Source organism: Athene cunicularia (genome assembly GCF_003259725.1).
Source record: "Athene cunicularia isolate RWA chromosome 13 unlocalized genomic scaffold, athCun1 chr13_part1, whole genome shotgun sequence".
Classification (NCBI taxonomy): domain Eukaryota; kingdom Metazoa; phylum Chordata; class Aves; order Strigiformes; family Strigidae; genus Athene; species Athene cunicularia.
In genome coordinates, this window is record NW_020799117.1 from 13672516 (window position 1) to 13696208 (window position 23693).

General features: G+C 35.7%; 1 protein-coding gene across 3 annotated transcripts in view; it reads left to right on the plus strand.

The window, feature by feature from the left end:
• Positions 1–23693, plus strand: part of GABRG2 (gamma-aminobutyric acid type A receptor gamma2 subunit) — a 72564-nt gene that overhangs the window by 41048 nt on the left and 7823 nt on the right. For 2 of the 3 annotated variants that reach the window (XM_026858130.1, XM_026858129.1), the window contains exon 7: positions 23084–23236. In XM_026858130.1, the coding sequence (XP_026713931.1) occupies positions 23084–23236 (153 nt within the window). Of the gene's footprint in view, positions 1–18210; positions 18960–23083; positions 23237–23693 lie in introns of those variants that run through there. The other variant, XM_026858132.1, reaches the window with a different exon arrangement.

Genomic DNA, 23693 nt, shown 5'->3' on the forward strand with positions numbered 1-23693 from the left:
AATGCAAAGAAGCATCCAGAACACAAAGCCTCCCTAGCTTTTCTGTCTCTTTCACAGTAATGGACTAGGTCTTCATGATTTAATAGGCAGGAAAAAAACCCACTATTCCCTTGGAATCAATATGTTTAAAATTCTTACAGATTGAAAGAATCTGTTCTGGTTTGTATCTGTATAGCTTCAGGTTTAGCCATTCAAGTTCACCTGCTTCTAACTAATCATATAAAGAATTGAAAGGCTCTTTGATGATTACTTTTTATCTTTTGAGAGGGGTTAAAGGGTTTCTTAAAATTCCAGTGACAGTAATTCAGTCCTTTTTACTCTTCAGTTTTTCCTAGACTCATTGTCAGCTCAGTCACCCCAACAAAGTGAAATCATGACTGTCCCTGAAGAAAAGGGTTGTTGGGGCCTGAAACCTCTTTAAACCCTCCCCAGCATGACTTCCCAATTGAACAAAGACTCTTGGGGGTCAAGTCTGTTTTTCTGACTTTCTCTTTCTGAAGGTTTGCCATATCTGAAAACACAGCTTGCTACAGTTTAGTGAGGTCAGGTAAGGATAAAAAGGATTAATATACAAGTAACCAGAGAATAAGGGATAATGTGGAATCTTACAAGCATTTCTACTGAACTTAATGCAGGGTAACTGCAAAAGCACAGATGTTAAAGGCAACATTGGTTTTGTAATAAATATAGTTTTGTGGATATAACAGAACAGTGGTTTTTATAAATAATATTTGTTCATTTAATAGCAAGAAAATAATTAGATTTTTTTTTTTGAAGTTTAAATTATTGAAAAATAAAGACCATAATTTTGAATGGTTTTAATTTTATGATAAAATCACCAAATTAACAGTGATTCTGTCTTAAAGCCTTTACTGCAAATAAATAAGCATACAATTTTGATGATGCCTCTAATGCCCCTATGAATATATTTTCTTAAGTACTGATGAGTCTTTGAGACACAAAGCATACTAACATCCCAACTCCCTTTTCAAATTCCTGCTTGGTAATGAAATCATCATACTCCATCCACTCTCTGATTTTCACAGAAACTCTTGCAATATCACAAGAGAAAATCACTGTAATGCCACTCTTTGCAACTGGAGCTAGATCTAATTATAATGAATTGTGGTGAGATATCTTTAGTTCAAAAGGATTAGACACAATGGCTTAGTAGTTAAAGAGCAATGTATATTCACAATTATTTTAGCATTAAAATAACGCTGAATATTAAGCATTTTTTTTCAGAAGAGTTTTCTTCATACTGAATAAGTATGCTTAAATTATTGATTTAATAAATAAATGTTTTAACATGCTATTTAAATAATTAAACTTCAAGCAATCCTGTGATAAATTGGCAGGTTCCTGAGCACTTTAGCATTTCAGCTGTGGAGTCACAAGGTAATTTCTGTAACTGATGGTTGATTTCCTCCCTGATGTTTCACTTTTTTTTTTTCCCTTGGTTTTACCTTACTCATCATCTTCCTGCTCCTTCGGTGGAGAAAAACAAATTCTTTAAGGATGTTTGAACATGATAGCAGCTTCATATTCATGATATGTATAGTGTAAGGGAAGTTAATTTGAAATAAGTTTGGATTTGCCTGGGGTACATATATGTCCTAAATAATAAACATATGCCTCTAAGGCTGTTATGCTGTTAAATCCCTTCAGTTTGCAAGTGCAATTTCTCGTTTCTCAATCTCATGTCATTACATAGCATTTTTAGTAACCTACTTCTCTAAGATGCTGTTTTGTTGGGGGAGGTTGTCGCTATATTTGAATAGATATAATTAAAAGGCAGAGTGGAAGTTAAACATACAAGTCTGCATAACAAGTGTATCCAAGTCAAGCAGAATTGATAGAAGCTAATACTCAAAACCAGCCAAATATTCCATGTAAAAAGCAAATTAAATTAATGTAACACCACTAAGTTTAAACAGACCTTCACAGCAAGCTTGATTTTTCTTTTTCTTTTTTTTTTTTTTTTTTTTTGTATCAAGTAACACAGGAGAAACAAAAAGAAAATAGAATAGGATGTTAAATGAAAATGTATACAGTGTGTACAAACTTCTAAAACTCTCTGCAGTACCTAGTGATTATAAAATGTTCTACTTATATTTTCAGGTTTGTGTTATCTGCAATTCCATAAAACCATCCTATAATGTTAACAACACATTCTCACAAAGAATATAGTAGCATAATGTTAAGCACAGTAGCAATGTTCAAATATTTGTCATTATCATTTTATGTTTCACAAACATTGTCTCATTTTTGCCATTAAAACAACTTCTTAATTGTAAATAGTGTGTTTTAACATTGCCTTTTTAAACAAGGCATAATCGTCCTCATTTTGATGTACATTATAGAAGCTATAAATATGCCACTTATCTCAAAAAGTGATACAGTCTATTAAGTGAGTTGTTACTCTCAAGAAGATTGCATAATGAAGGCTAAAAAGCTGCAGGATAAAATTTATGTAATAATACTTTCTTGTATCATGCCCTACATAAGAGAATTTAAAAATATTTTTCAAGATTTAATGAATAAAGTACCACAACACCCTTTGTGTGTCTTAATGCTAGTGACTAGAAATGACCATGAAACTAGTCAGTGAATTGCTATTTGTTCTTTCTTGTATATAGTTCTAAGATCTGAGAAAATTATCAAAAAACTTGATTATTGTAAATAATGTGTTCTTGCTGATTGTAGCACCATTTCTTCTCTTTTAATCTTGAAAATATGAGTTTGAAGAGGAAGTAGAGTTGTACTGTGTAGGTAATAATCAGTCATACAGGTTGCTTCTGTTCTGTGGGTGTATAGGTTAAAAAACCCCAAACAACTCTCTTCCCTTCCCCCTCTCCAAAAACCCTAAATGAGTTCATACCCTGTCCATTCAAATTACAGATAGCAGTTACTATTTGACCTTACTTAACATCCCTTCTCTAGTTGTGTAAAATACAAAAATACATAGTCAGTAAAGACCCTTTAGTGACTTCTTAGATTATTTTCTGCTGTTATCCAGTAACATTTATCTAAAAAAAAAAAATAATCAAAAAACAAAAACCAAGTTTGAATGCTTCCAACCACCCTTGTAGTTCACCAAAATTTCCTTTCTTATATCACTGTAGCAAACTGCTGTTCTGGAACAGAGCTATTAGACTGCTCCAGTTGCAAAATCATATGGTGAAACAGCAACGTCTCAGAACTGAATAGCTTAAATTTGGTTGTACAAGGGCAATTCGTAACAACATACTGTCACTACATTTGCTCTAGCACTAAGGATTTGAGCTATACAATAAGAGTTCTAAAATAACTCTCATGGTTGGTTGTCATCCTGGGAAAAGCAAGAATATTACTGAATATGGGGAAAAAAATTACTTTTTCCTATTATTATTTTTTATTTTTTAAAATAATAATTGTCAAACCTGTATTACTAGGTGTAGCAGTACTGCAGGAAAAAAAAAGAAATAGACTTTCAAGTCTAGGTATAGGAAGTATATGATATCCTTCAGTTCTGTTGAAAAGAAAAGCAGAGAATTTCACCAAGAGAATTTATTACTAGTGAATAGTGCAAATATTAAAAACTCATTATGGCTCTGTAAAGTCAGAGAAGAAAAGTGAAAGAGGAAAAGATCAACCCTCCAAATACTGGAATATGCAAACATGACATTTCTCTGAACTCATGAACTAGTTCATTTTATGTGCCAAGAGCAAATCCCACCGGTGCCCCAGAGAGGAAAGGTACCACAGTATCCTCCCACAGGGGGCATGGCAGTTTGTGTCAGAACATAGTCCTGTTGCTCGTGGTAGCATTATTTCAGAGTCTTGTAATGATGGAGACTGTTGATGCTGAACTTTTTAACAGCCAGTTGATCTAGGATGACCCAGCTGGCTTGTCATTAGATGTGGTAGTGCCTATTCTGTGCTGGAGGATGAATCATTTTATAATTGCAATAGTCACCACAATTCAGATTATGTTCTGAAGCAAGTCAATATGAAAGCAACCAAAATCAGACATTCCCCTGCTGAGTTTGACAGCTTTGGTACCCACCTCTTCTTAATTATGTAGCTTTATAATTAACCATACTGCCTAAATATAAAGCTGTGCTGATGAGACTATTGACTTTGAAGGAAAAAAATTTCTACCTCTTGTCTCTTTCTTCTGGCCTACCTAGTGCCATGACCTTAAAATTTAAAATGGATTTTTGTTTCCTGGTGTGATAAGAGATTTTCCCTAGGGAGAATTAAGTCAGAAAAAAATAACAGTTCTGTGAGCAGAAGGGATGTTTTCTTACAGTCTGCATCGCATGGAAGAATTCCCTACTGCCTGACGAACATGCAAATGCCAATTTAAGCTTTTTCAGTAACTGAAGCATTCCTCACAGGTGTTCTCTAAGTCGTTTCCCCAGAGTCTAACAAAAACAAAATTCATGCCTTAACTTTGACGGGGAGGAAGAGTGTATGGAGTGGCTGATGTTGTGGGAAGCAGTAGCATCCCTCTACCTGTCTTTGAAACTTTGCTACTTCCGTCTTAATAGCTATAACTGATCAATATGTTCAAAATTATAAACAATGAGGGCCTGAGGTAATATAATCTTTATTTCTCTTAGAGGAACAGGATAAAAAGCAATATGCTTCTCTGAAGTTTTAACAAAAGCTTAGACAGTACCTTTTTTGAGGTTTATAAAAAAGTGGTATTCATTGTTTGTTTCATTTTTAGTTAGATTTTAGAAACCATTGTAATTCCAACCTCCAGGTGGGACTCTGAAAGCCAAAATATCCCAATGAGAATATTGGAAATTAATCTGAAATCAGGAAACAACAGAAGTTCAGCCTAACATTTGTAGGTTTTACACACAGTTCATATAAACGGTTTGGATTTGGGTGTGGAATTAAAGAGACAGCAATTTTCTAATATATACTGAACTTTTGTATGAAGATTCTCTAGCAGGCTTGAGAAAAATATTTTACATAGAAATGTTCTTAAAGTAATATTTGACTCCAGCACCTCTGAAAATAAGAAAATTCAGCCCAAGCTAAACATCTTCATATACGAACCCTACACTTCAGGCTTGGCTAATTAGATGAGGAAGCTTTATTCCACCTGGTACTAAAAATAAATGTATGACAACTGTTAATATGCCTATATGAATGCAGTGCTGCAGGTACTAGCCATGCACAAAACTTAAAATACATAAAAGTAGCCTTTCAGAAAAGGGCAATGAGGAATTTTATTATTGATATGGCAAAGCTGTAATTCTATAATTCACCCACTTGGGCAACAAATTTGAGGGATACAATCTCTTCTTTCTTCTAAATTCTATGATAGTGTGATTTTAATCCAAGATCAGGGTTGCTGGCTCATGGTAATACAACTAAGCAACAAATTGTTTCCTGTTGAGAGCTGCTCAGAGAACTTTTTTTACACCAGAGTTCATATTTTCAAACATTCACTTTGCTTAAAAAGGTGTTTACATAGAGTTGTTAGGATCAAGAAACAGGGGAGAAACTATATCAGTAAAACATGTATTTTCCAAAAACTACCATCAGTCGTCTTCTTTTGAACTTATTCTACTTCTAGAAATAATAAAATGTTTAAGATTCATCTGGCTGGGAACTGTTGGGATGCAATTTGAAAACACTGCTGTCATTTCCACAGTAAAAACTGAAAGTCATGACAAAAAACCAAACCTCCGACTTCTCTTTTTCACTCCACTGAAGTATTTTAAATTCTCTCTTGGCTCTGGCTACTCTTCTCTCCCACCTGCCGTATGTGCATGCGAATGGCAAAGTGCTTGCTAGGGCATGGGGCCAAGACAGCTGAACGAGAAGGGGGCCTGCTGCTGGGCATGGCGCCCTGCAGGAGGAGTGCTGCATTTGCCTGGTGGGAATGTTGGTTTCTTGAAGGAAACTGGATGACATTTCCATATCCACATCCCTTCCAGGAAACTCATGAGCCCTTTCAAAGCAAATATTGTTTTGTTGGATGTAAGAAGTTTTTGCTTGCAATTGTATTGCTTTGCTTCTTGGGTTTTGAGTACCCTTCTCTCTTATGGCATCCGAGGTAACATCATGACTGACGTCTCACAGAGAATCTTTATAACAAGCTACACCTGCAAGAAATGAATGACCACTCATCATTTCTGCATGCAACCTGTTATCCCAACCCTGAAGTCTTTTATAATAACAGCCTCTACAGAAAGATAAATGCAAAAGCACTGGATGATTCTTGTGAGCATATTAACCTTTTCTGGTGTCTAGCACCAGTTGCAGCCTTATGTCTCTGTGGAGTTACAAACACGGCAGCTGAATTTCTAAAAAAAAATGTAGGAGACCTCACAGAGATCTAGCTTCCAGTGACTTCATATTACATCACCAATGTGTAGGGTACACTCCAGCCCACACGGTAAAGCTCAATCCACGGTTCCCTCACCACAGTCCTGTTGGACTCCAAATACGTCCTGTGTATGCCGCACTGTTTCAGCTCCAGAATTGCTAGTTCATTTTTAAAAGCTTTCCAGGACATGGCATTTTCAAATTTTAAGAGAGGAGAGTCTTAAAAAGACATAACCCGTGGGATTCACAGAGTTATAACCTCGCTTTTAAGAAAAGATTAAGAGGTTGCACTTCCTGGCCTGAAAACATACAGTGCAATGGTATTCACACTGCGACGTGGAATGGAGACTCCCAGGGGAACCTGTTTTGTAGTAGCTGTGAACATTATCCTGAATATGTCTCTTTGAGAAATAAATAGTTCTTCAAAGGTCTCCTCTTGAAAAGGGCAAGCCATTTAAATACCTTGTAGGATTTGGTCTGGGGTGATTACATACACCTAGAAGCTCTACCTTTGTTCCTGTGAAGCTGGTAACTGAAACTTCAAGATGGTATCTGTAGTCTTTAAAGAATTTTTTTTTACATCCTAAGCTTGATCTATTTGACTTCAAATGGCAATACTGGTTATAAATTATTCATTATTCATAGCTGTCTCTTCTGAGACATGATCTTCAAACTAAGCATCCTCTTCACCTCTATCCTTTCCTTCAGACCCGTTGTGTGCAGACCTGTGGCCAGCCTTACCCTTGTTCTTGGTATTACCATTTCAGAACATCTTCTCATTGGTTGCCATTTTTCATAGTTTCTCTCTCTCTTTCTCTCTCACTGTCTCCAACATCTTTTACTTTTTAAACTCTACATTTATTTACTATTTTAACCATAGCCTAGTTCCTTCTGCTTCAGTAACTTTATGTCTTCATGTTCTCTGATTTTTAAAAATACTTTTTCCCCCTTTTAAAAGCTAAAGAGATTCTGGGTTTGACAGCTTTTTTTTTTTTTTTTTTCCTGCAAAGATTTTACTTTCTACCTGATGCCAATAATATCCTCCTAGAAAGCTAAGATGTTAAAAATACATTTGCCATCTCCTTTCTGAGCATGTAAGTGTTCTATTAGAACTAGTTTCTTCCATTTCATTTCCTCACCAATCACACCTTAGACTATATTGCAACACCTACTTTTGCCAGAGGATGTTTCTGCTGTTACATGTTAGCTGTGATTGTGAACAAGATTAATTTGCACATTGCTCAATGTTTGCACCTGGCTTCTGCAAGACAAAATGCTTAAGAAACCAGAAACAATTTGGAATCTGAACACAGAGCAGGCACTGTCCTCAGGCAAACAGATAGCAGGAGAATGAGGATACTGTTTACCTCAAACATTAGTCCACAATAGCCTTTTCTAGAGGAATGTCTCAAATTGGAAAACAAATACATTTGTGATGTTTTTATTTTAAACTGTTCTAAGTAGTTACAGAAACCTACAAGAATGACTCAGAATATCTTGTTTTAAATAGGCATGGATGTGAACTCTGGGGCACTCTTTCCCAGGTAATTTGGCATCTCTCACAGCAATATAATGGATATAATGGAACAAAATGTCTCTGAAATTCTTCCACATTTCTCACTGGAAAAAAATACATATTTTAGAGGTGAACGGCTTGCCTAGATGTTATGGTTTTAAAGTATGCTTCTAATAAATTTTAGATGTTTACAAAATGTTGACAATAAAAAAGTTACTCTCAAACAAGTGAACCTATATACAGATCCAGATTCTTCTCATGAAAATCATTCCAAGCTTTTGTGTGTAAGATTTATGATATTTTAGAAGCTTTTTAAAAGTCAAGTATGTATGACTATGTAATATAGTCGTGTATGTAATATTTATGTAATGTACATGACTTAACATCATGTATATTACATAAATAAATGATCTTTTATGAAGCTCAGTTCATGGAAAACTAACTCTAGAGCTCTAAATCCTAGTAGTCACTAACTATCTTGAGGCAGATGCATACTACACTGAAACGTGTACATTAATGTGAGTAACCTGCTCCAATATATAGCCATTTGAATGTACAGCAGGAGAAAAGCACAGTTCATGTGGGAGAGAATGTACTTGTGTGAGACAGCACGTACTGCTCAAAAAGTAGGTAGGCAGCAGATATATATTCACTGAGAGAGAGAAAGCTGCTCCTCCCATGCCTTGAACAAACCATGCAAGATAAAGAAAAATGCTTTGTTCTCTCAAGCAATGTAGACCTCTGTAATAGCCAAACACAGTGCATTTTTCAAGATTCCTATTTTTCAGATTAGAAAACTGATTTCGAGTTGCACTCCTCTTATGTCAAAAGGTGCTCTTACAACCCGTCAAACTGGGTTTACTCTGCTGTGGAAGAATTTTACAAGCCAAAATTCTGGTTAGGACCTATGAAACATGCTTAAATACATACATGCAGACATGCTTAAATTGGCAAAATAGAATATATGTTCTCCAGAACAACCAAACTCTAAGAACGTACTAACCATGGGTTATTTTAATTCCTGGTTTTATTTGTGAGAGTTAAATGCAACTGGACTCATCTTATTTGTAGAAGTTAAATGCAACTATCTCAGCTTCAGTTCTAGGCAGCCATGTATTAACAATGAGAAAAAACAAGTACACTTTTCACCCACCTTTAAAAAACCTTTACACAATCTATTACTATAGTCACTGTAAAATATCTGGGGAAGAGACTCAAAACTGCAGTAGCTTTATCAATTACAGGCATAGGTGGGAAGCTTCCTTGTACTTGATAACCTAAGAAACCAGTACTTCTGTAAGGCAACTGTTTCCATGTGTCCACATATCCAAAAAAAAAAAAAAAATCCATTCATAAACAGTAACATGGCATTAGATGTAAGTAGAAAAGAAAAAAATACTTATCCCATATATGAGTAGTACTGATGCTGGGAATCCTGACAGCAGCTACATTTGGCTGCAGGTTCAGAAAGGTGTCAGACATTAGCAGAAGGAGCACAGAGCTCACTTTCCTAGTATACAAGCAAACTATACATTGCTATATACAGAGTGAGAGTTATAATTTAAAACACTAGAACTTCACAAATAGTTACAAAATATGTATTATTCTCCTCCCTTCTTCCTTTCACTTTATGTATGATACACATACACAGACACATTCAAGACTCATTCAAACAGCAACTCCTGGTGTAACCAACGTACATGTTCATCAGCTAATGCAGATGAATACTAGATATGCACTGGAATTCCTACACAAGTACTAGTAAATCTTAAACAAAAAGTTAGCATTAGAGCACAGTTTAACAGGGTGTGTGAACATCCTCTCTTCCTACCTGTGTATCTGGGTAAACAACAGGTTTCTGAAAAGCTTAATATGTCAACAAGTAGAAGGTGAAAGCTGTCTGGGAGGATTCCCTTCAGAATTCTGCAAGATCTTCAACACTGAAAGCCTTTATGGTAAAACCATGAATTTTTAAGCAACAGAAATATCTTTTGCTATGTAATCTCATTTTAAATCAATATTCAACAAAGGCAAATAACAGAAATTTAAAATTCACTTATGTATTGCTGCCAGCTGTGTCTGTTATTGATAAAAGAAAGAAAATTGTGGACTGCCTCTCAATAGCATAATCAATACCTGATTTATGCACTTACTTACATTTTAATTAGCTACTAAATGAATGATTTGGTTACCCTTCAACTACATAAGGGCATCCTGTAAGAATCAGGAGTATCAGGAAGTTCAGAATTACCATAATCATCCAAGAACCCCTATCATTCAGTGGTTAGCCAGATCCTGAATATGGACAAGTATTTCTGTGGGAGATGCAGGGATCCAATCCTAGATGGCAGTGAAATAATCTAATGCTCGTTCATGTATTACCTTTAATATTCTTTTCTTTGTAAGCCCCAGTACATGAGGATTTTTATTCTTTTCCAGAATTCTATATTCTGTGGGTTTTTTATCATCTATAGGTGTCACCTTGTTTCTGTGTTGTATAAAAAACTTTTTCAGAGCATATAGCCTGCTTTTTTCTGGCAACTCAGAAACACGACAGGACATGAACAGGAGAAAACTGAATAAAGTTTGGTTATTTCTTTGTATTTTAAGAAAAAAAATGTTTGGAAAAATGGAGAAAGTTTCAGACCAATCCTCACAGCAGTGATTATGGGCTCTGATTTTAAACAGGAATATTTGTGAGTTTATTTTATATTGCTTCTTTGCATGACCATGCGTACATTGGTACTTTTTAGTAGTATCACCAGAAACGGAATAGTAAGAAGAAAACATTTTCAAGTTTTCTTTTGTGTGAGAAGCCAAAAAATAATTATATGAGTATAAATATAAAGCCTAATTATTATGTAATTACATACAATATAATTCTTTTTCAACCACTCCCATGAAATATTTCTGTGTAAGTTTAAAGCAGAATCTGAAGATGTTTTTGAAGCACATAGTGTGCACATGTTCCAAAGAACTTCCATGGGAGGAAAGATGGGTTGAGAGAAGAGAAATAACTGTCCTACAGCTCTACAGCTGTTCAGTGAGAGAGCTGGGACTAGACCAGAGATATCCTGCCTGCTGCTTCAGCGTCCTAATCAATAATCCACATTGCTTCTTTGAGATATTTTAGGGGCTATGTTGTTTTCCAACAAGCCAATTTACTTTTTTACTATGTATCTTTGTTGGGTTCTTGCGCTCAGTCATCTTCTTTTATTACTGAGCTGCCCTAACTCTCTGAAGCCCAAGACATTTGGTAGCTTATCACACTGAGCTCTGTAGAAAGTTGGGTTTGATGTGTACTACTTTTGCTCCTTGATGTTTTGCCTTCCAGGATCTCATACCCGGGTGAGTTTTAGTCTTTTCTTGGTTATTTAGATTGGTTTCCTGGGGGGTTGAAACGAAATATTCGCTGATGCAATCTTCTAAAACATTTAAAGGAAGCCAAAAATAAATAGAAGTCCTAAAAAAAAAAAAAATTAGTGCTGAAAGTCAAGCAATAAAGCATGTTGTATTCTTCCCAGCATCCCTTGGGCTCTTTGTTTATGGTACCGTCTTTCCAGTAATCTCCCTGTGCATTCAGTGGAAGTGAGATGCTGGTGTTCGAGTGGTACTTTCTTGTATAAATATTTCTTCTGCTGGGGGGTTCAGACAGAAGGAATCTATGAAATCTGTAGCTCCCCTGCAGAACATTGCCTCCATGCAGTCATGCTTTCTCCCCTCTGGAGAGGAAGTAGAAGAAAACATTAAGTTTTATTGCAGCCTCGGGTTATGTAATACTGTCTTCTGGCTCTGAAAATAACTGGAAACATCAAGATCAAAGATTAAATGTAGTGTATCCTCAAATTCTGCTTCTCTCAGAATGAAAGGCTTTCAGAGGAATTTGAGAATGACTTTTGCCATGCAAGACGATTTATAAAGATGTAAAAGCAAATCTGAGAAGTGGTGTTTTATGAACTGCTAGTTCTCTGCAGTCATTTCAGCAACCAGGACATGCACAAAGCTCGTTAAACAAAACTGATTTCAAGGGAGTTTTCAAACATGTCTGTAAGTCTGTTATTATTTAGACCAAAAAATGTAAATACTTTATTTTCTTCAATTGTGGAGTTCACCAAATAGGCCTGTATCTAATTTTCAACCACTTGTGAAATGTTAGGAAGCCTATAGTAGAGTACATAGATGGCGTGAGTGTCTCTTGTTCCGCCAGTATGGGAACAGTTCTGTCCACAGACTCATCCACTGACCACAGAGCCATGATGTCTAATACCAGATTAGCTGAGATGACACCATGAAGGGAATTGGTCCACCTAAGATCTGACTCCCTTTGGGAGTTGTCTGTCCCTTTTGATTGACCATTTGCTTTTAACTTTGTTATTTCAGGTACTTAATGTTAGCAGCTTTTAACCTAGGCCTCAAAGTGCCACCTTTAACTTCATTCCCATTTTCACATCTTATGTTTTATTTCATTACCCCTGGAGTTGCCTACACTCCCTTTTTACACAAATCCTTTGCACAGTTGTCTAGGAAGTCCAAATATGTACACCCATGATACAGTATAAATGTTGTACTTTACCACTCATGTAAAACAAAACCAGACACCATCTTGTGCGTTTTACCTTGATGGAAATGGCTGAAAATTTCAACATGATAAAATTTACATAGCTTTGACAATTCTTATTTCATGCCGTTTCATAATCTTGATAGTGTGTTTGATCTAAAGTACCAGTGATGTGGTGTATTTCATGCTTTGAAGTGTGGAAACAAACCAGTTATTTCCAATTCTCCCTGTATGTAAGAGCAGGCGGGGTTGGATGTTGCCATAAAGTGGGTATACCATCTGGATACCCTGAAATGAATAAAATATAATAAAACATATTTCTTATTTGCTTACATTGGTGATGTCACTGTATCTCAAAACCTTTATTAGAATTATAATGATAATGGGTCAAATATTCAAAATTAATCAAGTTATTACTTTAAACATGATAGGAATTCTTAGCTACAGGTGCATCATTGTTTTGAACCAGACAGTTTTTCTTTAGGTATTCAGATAACAACCAGACATCTGAAAGAGCCAAGGACACAGGATTCCTGACTGTGTCAGGCACAGCAAGATTTCTAACAGAACAGCACCCCAACTGGTTGTGTTGCCAGGAAATTTTGGCTCTCTACCTTCTCATGTTACTTGAGATTTCTGTTATCCTCACATTTTTTTATCTCTTTGTTCCAATTTTCTATCACAGTAAGTCAAACAGGTTATTTAGAAACCTAACCACTCCTAACCATTCAGAGATGAGATGCTGAGCTTTCATCCTGGGTTGATGCATCCTAGGCAGGAGGAGAGTGGGAAAGGGAGCAGAAGGTTCTGTAATTTGCAGCCTATTTGCACTGGAGCATAAGGGTTCACTCACAGCAGTTACAACCTATTACATTGTGCTGCTGTCACGTCTGAACACTAATCCTGCACACGAAAAATCCTTGCTGATGTCAGTGTGTAGTAGCGTAGCTGCCTTCAAGAACAAACAAAAAAAAATCCATTACTTGTAATTATATCCCAAACTAGGAAAAAATCATATGTAAATATATAGGGTCAGTAACATTCATTTTTTCTGCGAACTTCTGGTATTCACAGATGGAACAAACACACATAAATTTAACTTCAATCCTTCAATACGTTTCCACATACTGATATTTTTCAGCAACAAAAAATTCTTAGGGTGGATCTTGTCTATGTGAATTCAAAGGGAAGGTGGGAACAACAGTAATAGCTTTTAATTACTGTCTAGTGTCATTACATTCTTTCCTCCTATAATTAGAAACTAATGAGAAGTGGAACACATTCTGTCAAATGAACTGAAAAAACAGCACTTCAAATGGAATGAGTGGCCAAGAACCAAACAAAATCCAGAACTGCTGGGCATAAAGTCATGTCATACATAAAGAAATTTCATTTGCTTGGATGGCTGTAATGATTAATCTCATTTCGTACGAGTTTCATCAGCTGGGGTTTTCATTTCACACAAACATAAACTAATTCCAGTTTTCTTCTCCCTGCTCCCAAAGGAAATCAAGGTGTTTGATGTCCGACCCATTCACACACAGACACAAACATTACTCTTTAAAATCAGAAAAAAAAGAATAAGATCTCCCATTCCCTGCCCTCCACCCCGCTGTTCAGTGCGAATCCCAGCGATAATCTTATACAAATGGACTATAGTGCAACTTTTGTCAAAGCCTTAATATTGTTTTACCTCATTACATAGCAAAGCTATAATCACTGTTTAGAAAAGGATATTTAGAACTGGGGTGAAATCAGTCACTACAGTTGCTGTGCTGTATCAGCAGTGCCCACGAATGGTAACGGCACCGCTTCAAAGTGCTGCAAGTCTGTTGCAAGCAAGTATCTACGATGTCACTGGCAGATTTTCTTTCTTTGCCCTAAAGGCAAAGCATTTTATTTGACATCATGACTTCCCTATGACACAGTGATGGTATTTTGCTGCTAAATCTCAGAGGGAAAGAGATTGCAAATATTTTTGAAAAGGAAGAGACTTAATTATTTCTTGAAACTGTCTGGCCCTTATACAGTCTAAAAATGAGTCAATGAAAGAACAAAGCGCTGTGAAGGACAGAAACAATAAAAAGGGCATTTGGCAAAGGATGAGATAATGAGAAAGTCTCATGGTCAGATATCTAGATGACTGTTCTTTCTTATTTTGCCTTTTCCCCAGACTTTTCCCTTCTGGCTGTGGACAGTAATAAATCTCATAAATATCATCTTCTTATCAGCATTGTGATCAAATTGCAGTCCTATCTTTATGAAAATTCATTCATGTGCCCAGTGATCAAATACTTGAGCTGAAATTCTTTCCCTGTGATATATGTAAAAATATATTGCACGGGAGGAGCCAATATCATCTCTTCGTGTGATAAATGACCAATTTTAGAACTACTGTTTCATTAGTACTGACCTGGACAGATTTAAGAACTTTCTGATCTGCTGAAAGAAGAAAAAGTCCAAGAATAGGTTACTTTAGGTTTTCTACAAGAGAATAATTTGAATAGGTTAAACCTGAGCCCTCATAGAAAATTGTGGGTTTAGAAAAAATGTTTTCCTCATATGACTGTAACAGTGTAAGACATCTCACTGAACCACATTTCCAGGCTGACTCAATACCCTCACCAAGACAGTAAATGCCAGCAGAATTCCAAATATAGATCCTGTCAAGGCAAGAAGAAAGATGGGGACAAATGCCAAATGAAGATGAATCAGGACAAATACACACTGATCTTAAACTATTTACATGATTTTTTTAATCCTAGATTAGAGCTGCACTGTTTAATGCAGCCGCAGTCTGACACTGGTCTGATTTGGGAGAAAGAGGTGTGACCCTAGTCTCCCATTCTCCCCTTTTCATGCCTTTCTTGGGGGCAGTAATCTGCACCGAGGGACTGCTGAGCACCACATACACCAGACCTCTGGTACCACCACCTGTTTTGACAGGAAAGAGAAAAGGCTTTTTCTGTATTTAACCTTTCCTCTTTTTTTTTTTTTTAATTGTTTTTTATACGTGTAGCAGCTTTTGGGTAACCTGCTGCCCTCCAGTGTGCCAGAAGTGAAGAAGGGCACACAACATGAAGGAAATTGGTTGTTTTAAAGGCAACACCCCACAATCTTACCAACTAACTATTTATTTATTTATTATTGTAGAATATCTCTATAAAAATGTCACCAAGCCTGATTCTTTTTAAAAGAAGGATGCATTTAGGATCCTTTTGGTACCATTAGCTCTTACTTTTGTAGTCAGTACTGGCCCAGTAGGTTGACATTTTAAGAGCTAGAAAGAATTAGAAGTTCATCTGGATTTGGGTATTCAAGCTCCAGCCTAGAATTACAACGCACTGAACTAATACATAGCAAGATGCAGTAATACCAGCTCTAAAAAAATAACAGATGTTTTTCACATGTTCTAGAAATCTGAATATTGCAGATTTAGCCAATAAACCCTTTGGGTCTGGGATCATCTTGTTTTATGTGTGGGTACATCACAAAAACAAACTAGTCAATGATTAAAGCCTTTCAATTCTGTTAAAATATTTTAGACATTTAAATTATTTTTTTTCAAATTCATCATGAGTGTCCTTTTTAAAAAAAATACTAAATTTTAAAATTATTAAAATTAAAAACTATTCATTCAGAGTGAGAATTTACTTACTGTCAACAATGAACTTGCAACAAAGGTCCTCCCTTAAAGGAGGTATTTATAGAAATCATATGTTACTATTTTAATGGTATTTCCATGTACCATGACTAAAACCAAGAAAACACATCTTTTCCATTAAACTACTATTTACCTGTTCATTCTTTAAAAAAAAAACCAAACAAACAGTGGTAGCTGTCATCTCTACCTAACAGAAAATGAGACTATTGGCCATGCTAACAGTAAGAGAGTGAGAGAACAAGGATGTATCTATTAGTTATTTATGAGGAAAAGAAGATAAATTCTGCTGCCACAATTGTTCTTCATTAACAATTTATGCAGTTTATACTCATTACTTGTAGCACAAAGGTGATGTTACTTTGGTAATATTTTTATCATACAAGAGCTGGTTTAGTTCTTGTAATGCTCATCTATTAACAGAGCCATAAAACTCAGTTATTCCATTGAGTGTTTGTATAAACACTCAATGGGGAGAATAATTAGAAATTTTTAAAGATTTGGTTTTCCACTGGCAGACTTGCAATTGTTTCTCATTTCTATTCTGAGGTGATAGTGCCCTCATGTGGCACGATTTTTTTAATTGGCTTTTTTCCTATGTATACTTCATCCAGAAAGATGAACTGGATAGGGCTTCCCATATATAAAAAAGTCATTTATTTATGTACTTGTTTATATGTTAATTTTGAGAAAAGGTTCCATTTCTATCTATATTTTCATATGGTTCTCTAATCAAAGCTTTTTAAAGTTCTTGCTCTTTTCTGTGTGGTTTCTATGTAAAATTATGAGAGAAAAACCCACTGGAGATCTGGCCAGCTGGTGCATGTCTGGGTCTGTATGAGCCATGTGGCTGCTACTGGCTGTGCTAACAAAATTGTGCCTATTGGTTCCCATTTAAACAGTGACCTACATTAATCCTAGTTGTTAGTCATTTATCAGTCTTTAAAGAACAAATGATGGCCTGAAATTTTGGGTAAATTTGGCTCATACTTTACTCTTTTTTTTTTTTTTCTTGGCAGTTTCACAAATCCATCTAGTCGAGGAAAACTTCAAGATTTAAAAAGATATCCTAAAGATACTAAAGATAGGTAGCATTTTTGTGCCAATTATTGATTCATCATCAATATTCTTCTATATAGTTTATTTTCTCCATGGATTTTTACATTTTAGGCATAAAAAGCACTAAACTATAAATATTATCAGAATTACTAAAACACACGTTGATTTTCATTCTACTAAACACTGGCAAAAATATTTAAGGTAACCAAATACTTAAGGAGAATCCTGTTCAGAGCCTGGGATAGAACACATCCAGTTCCTAGGGTTGAAGAGCTCCATGAGGCTCCCTGACACCATGGAGTCAGCATGAGGTGAGGAGCTTGTGTGCTGTATACTTTCAGTACACAGAGAAATTCTGGAGATTTTAGGTAGTGGACTGTATGATGGAACAACCAAAGTTTGAGAAGAAGATAGTTACCTCTACTGTCCATCTGGGTTTGCTGTGCCCTTCAGAGTGGTATGCAGCTTTGTAAGAAACAGAGATGGCACAAGGTTAGTCAGAATAAAGTCTTCTTATAAACTCTCAAAAACTTCTCATGTCTCTGGATACATGTCTATGCACACATTGGTTCTTTTCCAAAGCTTTTAACTAAGCCATGAAAGATTTTCACACAAGTACCAACATGTAAAAAGGCCAGCCCTTCACCTAGTTTCCCTGTTCAGAACTCCGTATCTTTAACAGAAATGAAGCACTGAATTTTCTCCACTCCAAAACTATATATGAGAATGAACTGAAATTACACATACAAATAACTTGACCAGGTGGCCAACATGTAAGTTTTGAAGCTGTTCTGTAGTTCTTTTAATAATTTAAATCTAGAAATGTTCTAAACAGAAAACAGATTCTTATAATAGTAAGTGTGAGACAATCTCAGCTATAGGTGTTGCTACCTGAACTATAATTAAGACAACAATTTCCTGTTATGTTAAAAGCTGTTCTTTTCTCTAGCATTTATACTAGCTTCCAAATCACTTCTGAGTACAAATTAGAGGCTTGTTTCCCCAGTACCTTACACTTTGCAGTCACTTAAACATGCATAAAGAGAGTACTAATGGGTATAATTTCCCATTCACTTTGCACAGGTATAAATGATTCCACAACCAGGAAGCAATGAAGGATCACACCCACTGTGCTGATTAAATCAGTTAAGTACAGTGTACATTCCCTCTGGCTATGCTTCCTGGCAAGCTAATTCCTTCTATTGAACCTCTGGGATTTCGGCCAGGACGTATGCACAGATGGTTCCTCAAATCAGGAATTCTCTTCCCCTGCTGTCTAACAGAGCCTGAATCCTGGTGTTCAAATTACTGTATCACACAAGTGTGTGGTAGGAGGAGCGTCCCAATTTCCAAAGTTTGCATAGACTGCTTTGAGTCTGTGTAAATTAGGATGGCACAGGAGTATTAGAAATAAAACTTTTGTAAGGGCTTCCTAAGGTCATGATCACTGGATACTGATGGTATGCATCTCGTTTGACTCTAGAAGTGATTTAAGGCCCATGCACCTTCTCTGTGTGCATCAGGGATTATTGCCAAGAGAAATCTTCAACTTCCCATTCAGAATGGGAATGAAATAGCTCAAGTCAGAACCATGCCCTGCACCTTGTGATCTTCCAAACATAATTGGCAGGAATACGTATTTAGTAGAAAACATGAGTATTTATACATGAGGGTAAACATGACCTGGATAGCATTCCCAAGGGGCTGCATTCTGGTTTAAAAATATCTCACCGAAGAAACTGATTACCTGGTTATCTTCAGACAAAGAAAACTATATCTAGCTATATATACAAATATATATATATGAATACAGAGGAATAGGAGAAATACATATTATACATAGAAAGAAATGAGGATGACTTGCTATGCTCCTCATGTAGTAAGATTATTTTTACTAGGGAATTTTTTTATATATATATATATTTAAGAGCTGAAAATTATGCAGGTATTATTTTCTAGACATATGTAATAGTGAAATATACCTTAGAATGGGTGACAGGACTGTAAGGTCGCTGGTGAAAGCCTAAATAATATAAAAATCTTATAATTAGGGTACCAAACGTTAAGTACTTAATATGTTGGCTTACAAAGATACTGCCAGGTTGCTTTATCATTCATTTCTGGACAAATCCAAAAGTATATTAGCCTTCTGAACAGCAATCTTGAGAAGTTTTCTTGCTGAATTTGACAATATTGGATAAACAAGAGCCAGAGCACAGGGAAAGATGATGAAGTAATAATGAAAAGATTATCAATTTGCCGAGTGAGAGCTAATGAATGACATTGTGCTAAAGATCAAGTCTGTCCATTTTTTACTAAAATAATGTCTTAGTTTGACAGCTTCATGCAGGCATCACACCAGGAGTGAAAAATAACCTCAGGCACAGAGATAATCTGAAAATAACAGAGACTATTTAAACTGGTCCCAGTTGAAGAGCAGAGAAGTCCATGAATAGAGTCAGGAAAAAAGAAATGTGGATAAAAACAGGGCTGGGGCAAGATTCCATCGTGAAAGATGTGACTAATGCAAAGTACTCTCAAGTCCATGTTCCACAGAGGGCTTAATGCATTTTACATTTTGGATGTATGTGTTATGACAACTGATGCTAGGTCCTAAATTGCACATCTTTGGACTTGCATTAATTTGTATGCTCAGAGTACTTTTCTTATTTGAAATCTCAGAAGGCCCACTGTTATAGCATCCCAACATCACTTACGTAAATGAGGCAAAACCAGCAAGATGCTTCTCTGGAGCATCCCACCACTTAGTCTTGTTTTCCTTAATGCTTTATTTACAGTTGTTCATATTACTTCAAGACTGGAAGAGATATTCAATATATTATAGAATTATTGGTTTGCCTTCTCGCAGCACTTCCTAATTCATATTTGTTATTTGTTACCGTAAAAGCTGTTTTGGCTTAATACTCTTACCTTGAAAAAAATAATCCGTACACTCCACTTCCCAAAATCCCAACCAAGCAAGGTACAACATAAACCAAACACCTCTGTGGTATTAACATTATTCCTTTTTTAAGTAAGATTCCCTGCAGTAGTGGAATTTACTCCACAATGCAACAGTGTCTGCAGCACCAGCAGGCTTTCAGATTAAAAAGCAACATATAATTTAAAAGAATCTATGCATCCTTGAATGATTCTTCAGACTGGTGAACTCCACATTGCCTGGCAAGTTATAGTTGACACTGAAGTTTTACTTCCTCTGATTTAACTTCATTAGCAGAAACTTTAAATCCCATATAAACTATATATGGTCTCTTATTTCCTTGAGCTTTCAGTAAAAAGTTTCCAATTCTACAAGGCATGAGAAATAAGGTCTGTCAGAATAATTCTGTGGACCTTGTTTGTAAGTATCAGGAGCTGATACCATGTTTCTTAGGGATATCATTCTGAAGTGTTTAGGATATATTTACACACATGCCCATTAGGAAATAAAGTCTTTGCATAAAGGAAGATGCAGTAACATTTGTGAGGCCTGAACAAAATCCAGAAAAATTACATCACTTTTTAACTTGTTGGAACATGTCAGTAGAGATATGTTATTTCTAAACATAATTGGTTAATAAGTCCAGTATTTAAAAAAAAAAAAAAAAAAAAAAAAAAAAAAAAAAAAAAGCAAAAAAAAAAGCAGAGGGAATCGTGTCCAGTTAGATATAAAACACTTCTACCTGGAGTATCTCCAGTTCATGTAGCAAATGATCTATGACAGGACACTGCTATTGCCCCATGGAAAGGGATTCTCCTCTTGAAGTGCATCTTTGAGATGACAGAGAATTCAGAGTAATGTTTCGCTGCTGCTGAATGGACTGAGGCTTTTAAAGTTAGCTAACATTTTAAAAGCTCTTATGCATTACATTATGAACAAAAAATATATTTTAAAGTAATGCATAAAATATTGTAAACATATTTCTTGTAATAGCTTACCATATAAAAAACACTCCTCTGGATTCATCTGGGTTTTTTTCTCAACACAGGTGCTGAGTTTTGGATTTGACTCTAATATGGAGTGCTGTCTTGTGTACTAGATTCTGTTATTCTCTGTTCCTATGAATAAAAGATTCAACAAGACAAGAGTGCTAGAACTACCAACACAGTTGGGCAAAAAGACCTGTCCAAGTACAGGTCTACAAAAGATATGGAGAAAGTAGTTACCTTGGATCCGATGTATCTATTCAACTACTCCAAAAATGTCTATAGCAATTGCAGCTTCAGAAAAAGAAGCAATAGCAGAATGAAAACATCTGATTTTTTATATTTCAACCCTGAGCTAATTTGTTATACCTTTTTATGTTGTCATCTATGTTTGGGTTTATGTTTCACCTCTTCTGGTAATTTTTTGTCTCATTAAAATAATATAAAAACACTGAGCATGAAAACAGCCTTCTCCTTAAAACTGTTTGCATGGAAGTAATACAGCTACTGCTTAAAGTAATCTCTACCATAGTATAGCAGGGAAAAAAAAGTTGAAATACTAATGCTATTAATAGCATATATGAAGAATGATTAAAAAGTTCCCCAAATTGACAAAATAATCACTTCTCAGGAAGTTAATAAGTGATCCACAGATGAAGAATGAGTCGTACTATAATTTTATGACTTAAATTTTACAGTGTTCCTGATCAGTGGTGGGGTTTTTGGGTATATGAAGGACATACACATGTAATGCAAACTTATCTGTGAATTAAGGGGATAATCAGATTGTCGTTATTATAACTGATTGTTCATATTAAGCCATATCTCCTTATAAAGCACACATATATAATTTGTTTTTTAAGTTTTTGGTTTAATTATAATTAAATTAAAAGCAGTTAATCCATGGGATATGGACATTCACATTAAAAAAAAAATATAACAAAGAAGCACCAGCTGAAAAATGATCTCTGAAGTTTCTTCTGTGACCAGGTTCAAAGGGATTATTCTGGGGGAAATTAAAATTTTAATTATGCCTGAAAACAGAGAACTCAGTGTTAACTAAAGGTACTGATCTAAGCAGAATTCACATTAGCCAGAGAGTCTCTTTGATAACACTGGAAAACTATCTCTAAATTTGCAAATCCTGTTCTGTTTGAGACTTCTCTAGAGTGCATTTCACTGAATTGCAATGAAGTCTTTTGTAGCCTGGGGTTCTGTAGTTCTTTTGCAATCAAGATTTCCCAGGAGTGTTGTAATCTGAAGTAAAGATGAGAACTAGGGTTTTTTTTAGTTTAGAAAAAATACATCAAAAACTGAAGCTTTGCTGTATTCCTGAATCCAGCTGTAATTTACTTAACAGTTTGAGGAAAAAAAACCTGGAAAAAGAATCACAAAAGTACTGAATGGAAATGATGTGTTATGCACACTGGAGTAACATAGAGCCTGTTTTTTGGGGGCACTTAGGAGATGTGGGTTCAAATCCTTTAGAGGAAATAATACAACAGAAGATCTGCAGGCAAATAAAAAATTAATTATTGACACAGTGTAGCCCTGAAGAATAGTTGAGAACATAAATAATTTAGGAAGTACATCTGAAAGCACGTATTATTTGAGCGCAGAGCTGAGAGCATGCTAGCAGGGACAGCATGCTGACTGGAGGTTTGCACGACCACTGCCACTCACTCAGTTGCTGTAAGAGGATTGTATAGGCATTTGCAGGTTATGAGGAATGACTTGGGTAGAAAGAAGCCCGGTGCACTATGCAAGGGAGGTTACCCTTGAAATCTTAAAATACAGGTTACCTAAGTGAACCTGCAAGACTGTTTACTTTCGTAGTGTGGAAAATCCACCAGTTCTTGAGGTATGCCAGTGTTGAAAATGTATGCATGTGTTTGCCATCAGTACATCTGGTGAATCAGTTTAATATTTACACCCCAGACATAGAGTAGGTAAACCCTAACTATTACACAGAAATTCTATGTTGGGTTTTTAACATATTATTCTATCTCAGTATGCTTTTATTTTTCAGGAGACTATGTAGTCATGTCTGTTTACTTTAACCTGAGCAGGAGAATGGGTTATTTCACCATTCAGACCTATATTCCCTGCACACTTATTGTTGTGTTGTCCTGGGTCTCCTTCTGGATTAATAAGGATGCAGTTCCAGCCAGAACATCACTAGGTGAGTTGTTTTTTCTTCCTGCTTTTATTTAAGCATTATTATGTTTAACTGACACTTCTGCAGATCATGTAAATGTAACAGGAAAGACATTTGCACGAATGAGCTCTCCTCATTTAGGCATATGTAGTAATTTCCAAGGAATAACACAGACTAAACTCTATTTGCATCTCTTCCTTTTTACTATTTGAGATCCTAACTCTGAGCATTGTAGATTGTCTATAATAAAAGCTTCTGCATCCTTCTGACAACAGCAGTACTTTTCATAAACATCAAGAGGATGGGGAACATTGCTTGATTAGAGGTAGAGATGCATTAGTTTTTATTTGCTCTACTTCCACATCACAGTGACTAGCAATACAATTTAAATAAATACCAAGAAGGAATCAATCTTTCTGGCTGTCTGTGAGCTGTAGTGGTAAAAAGAGGAGAATGTACCATCCTGACTTCTACTTCAGGG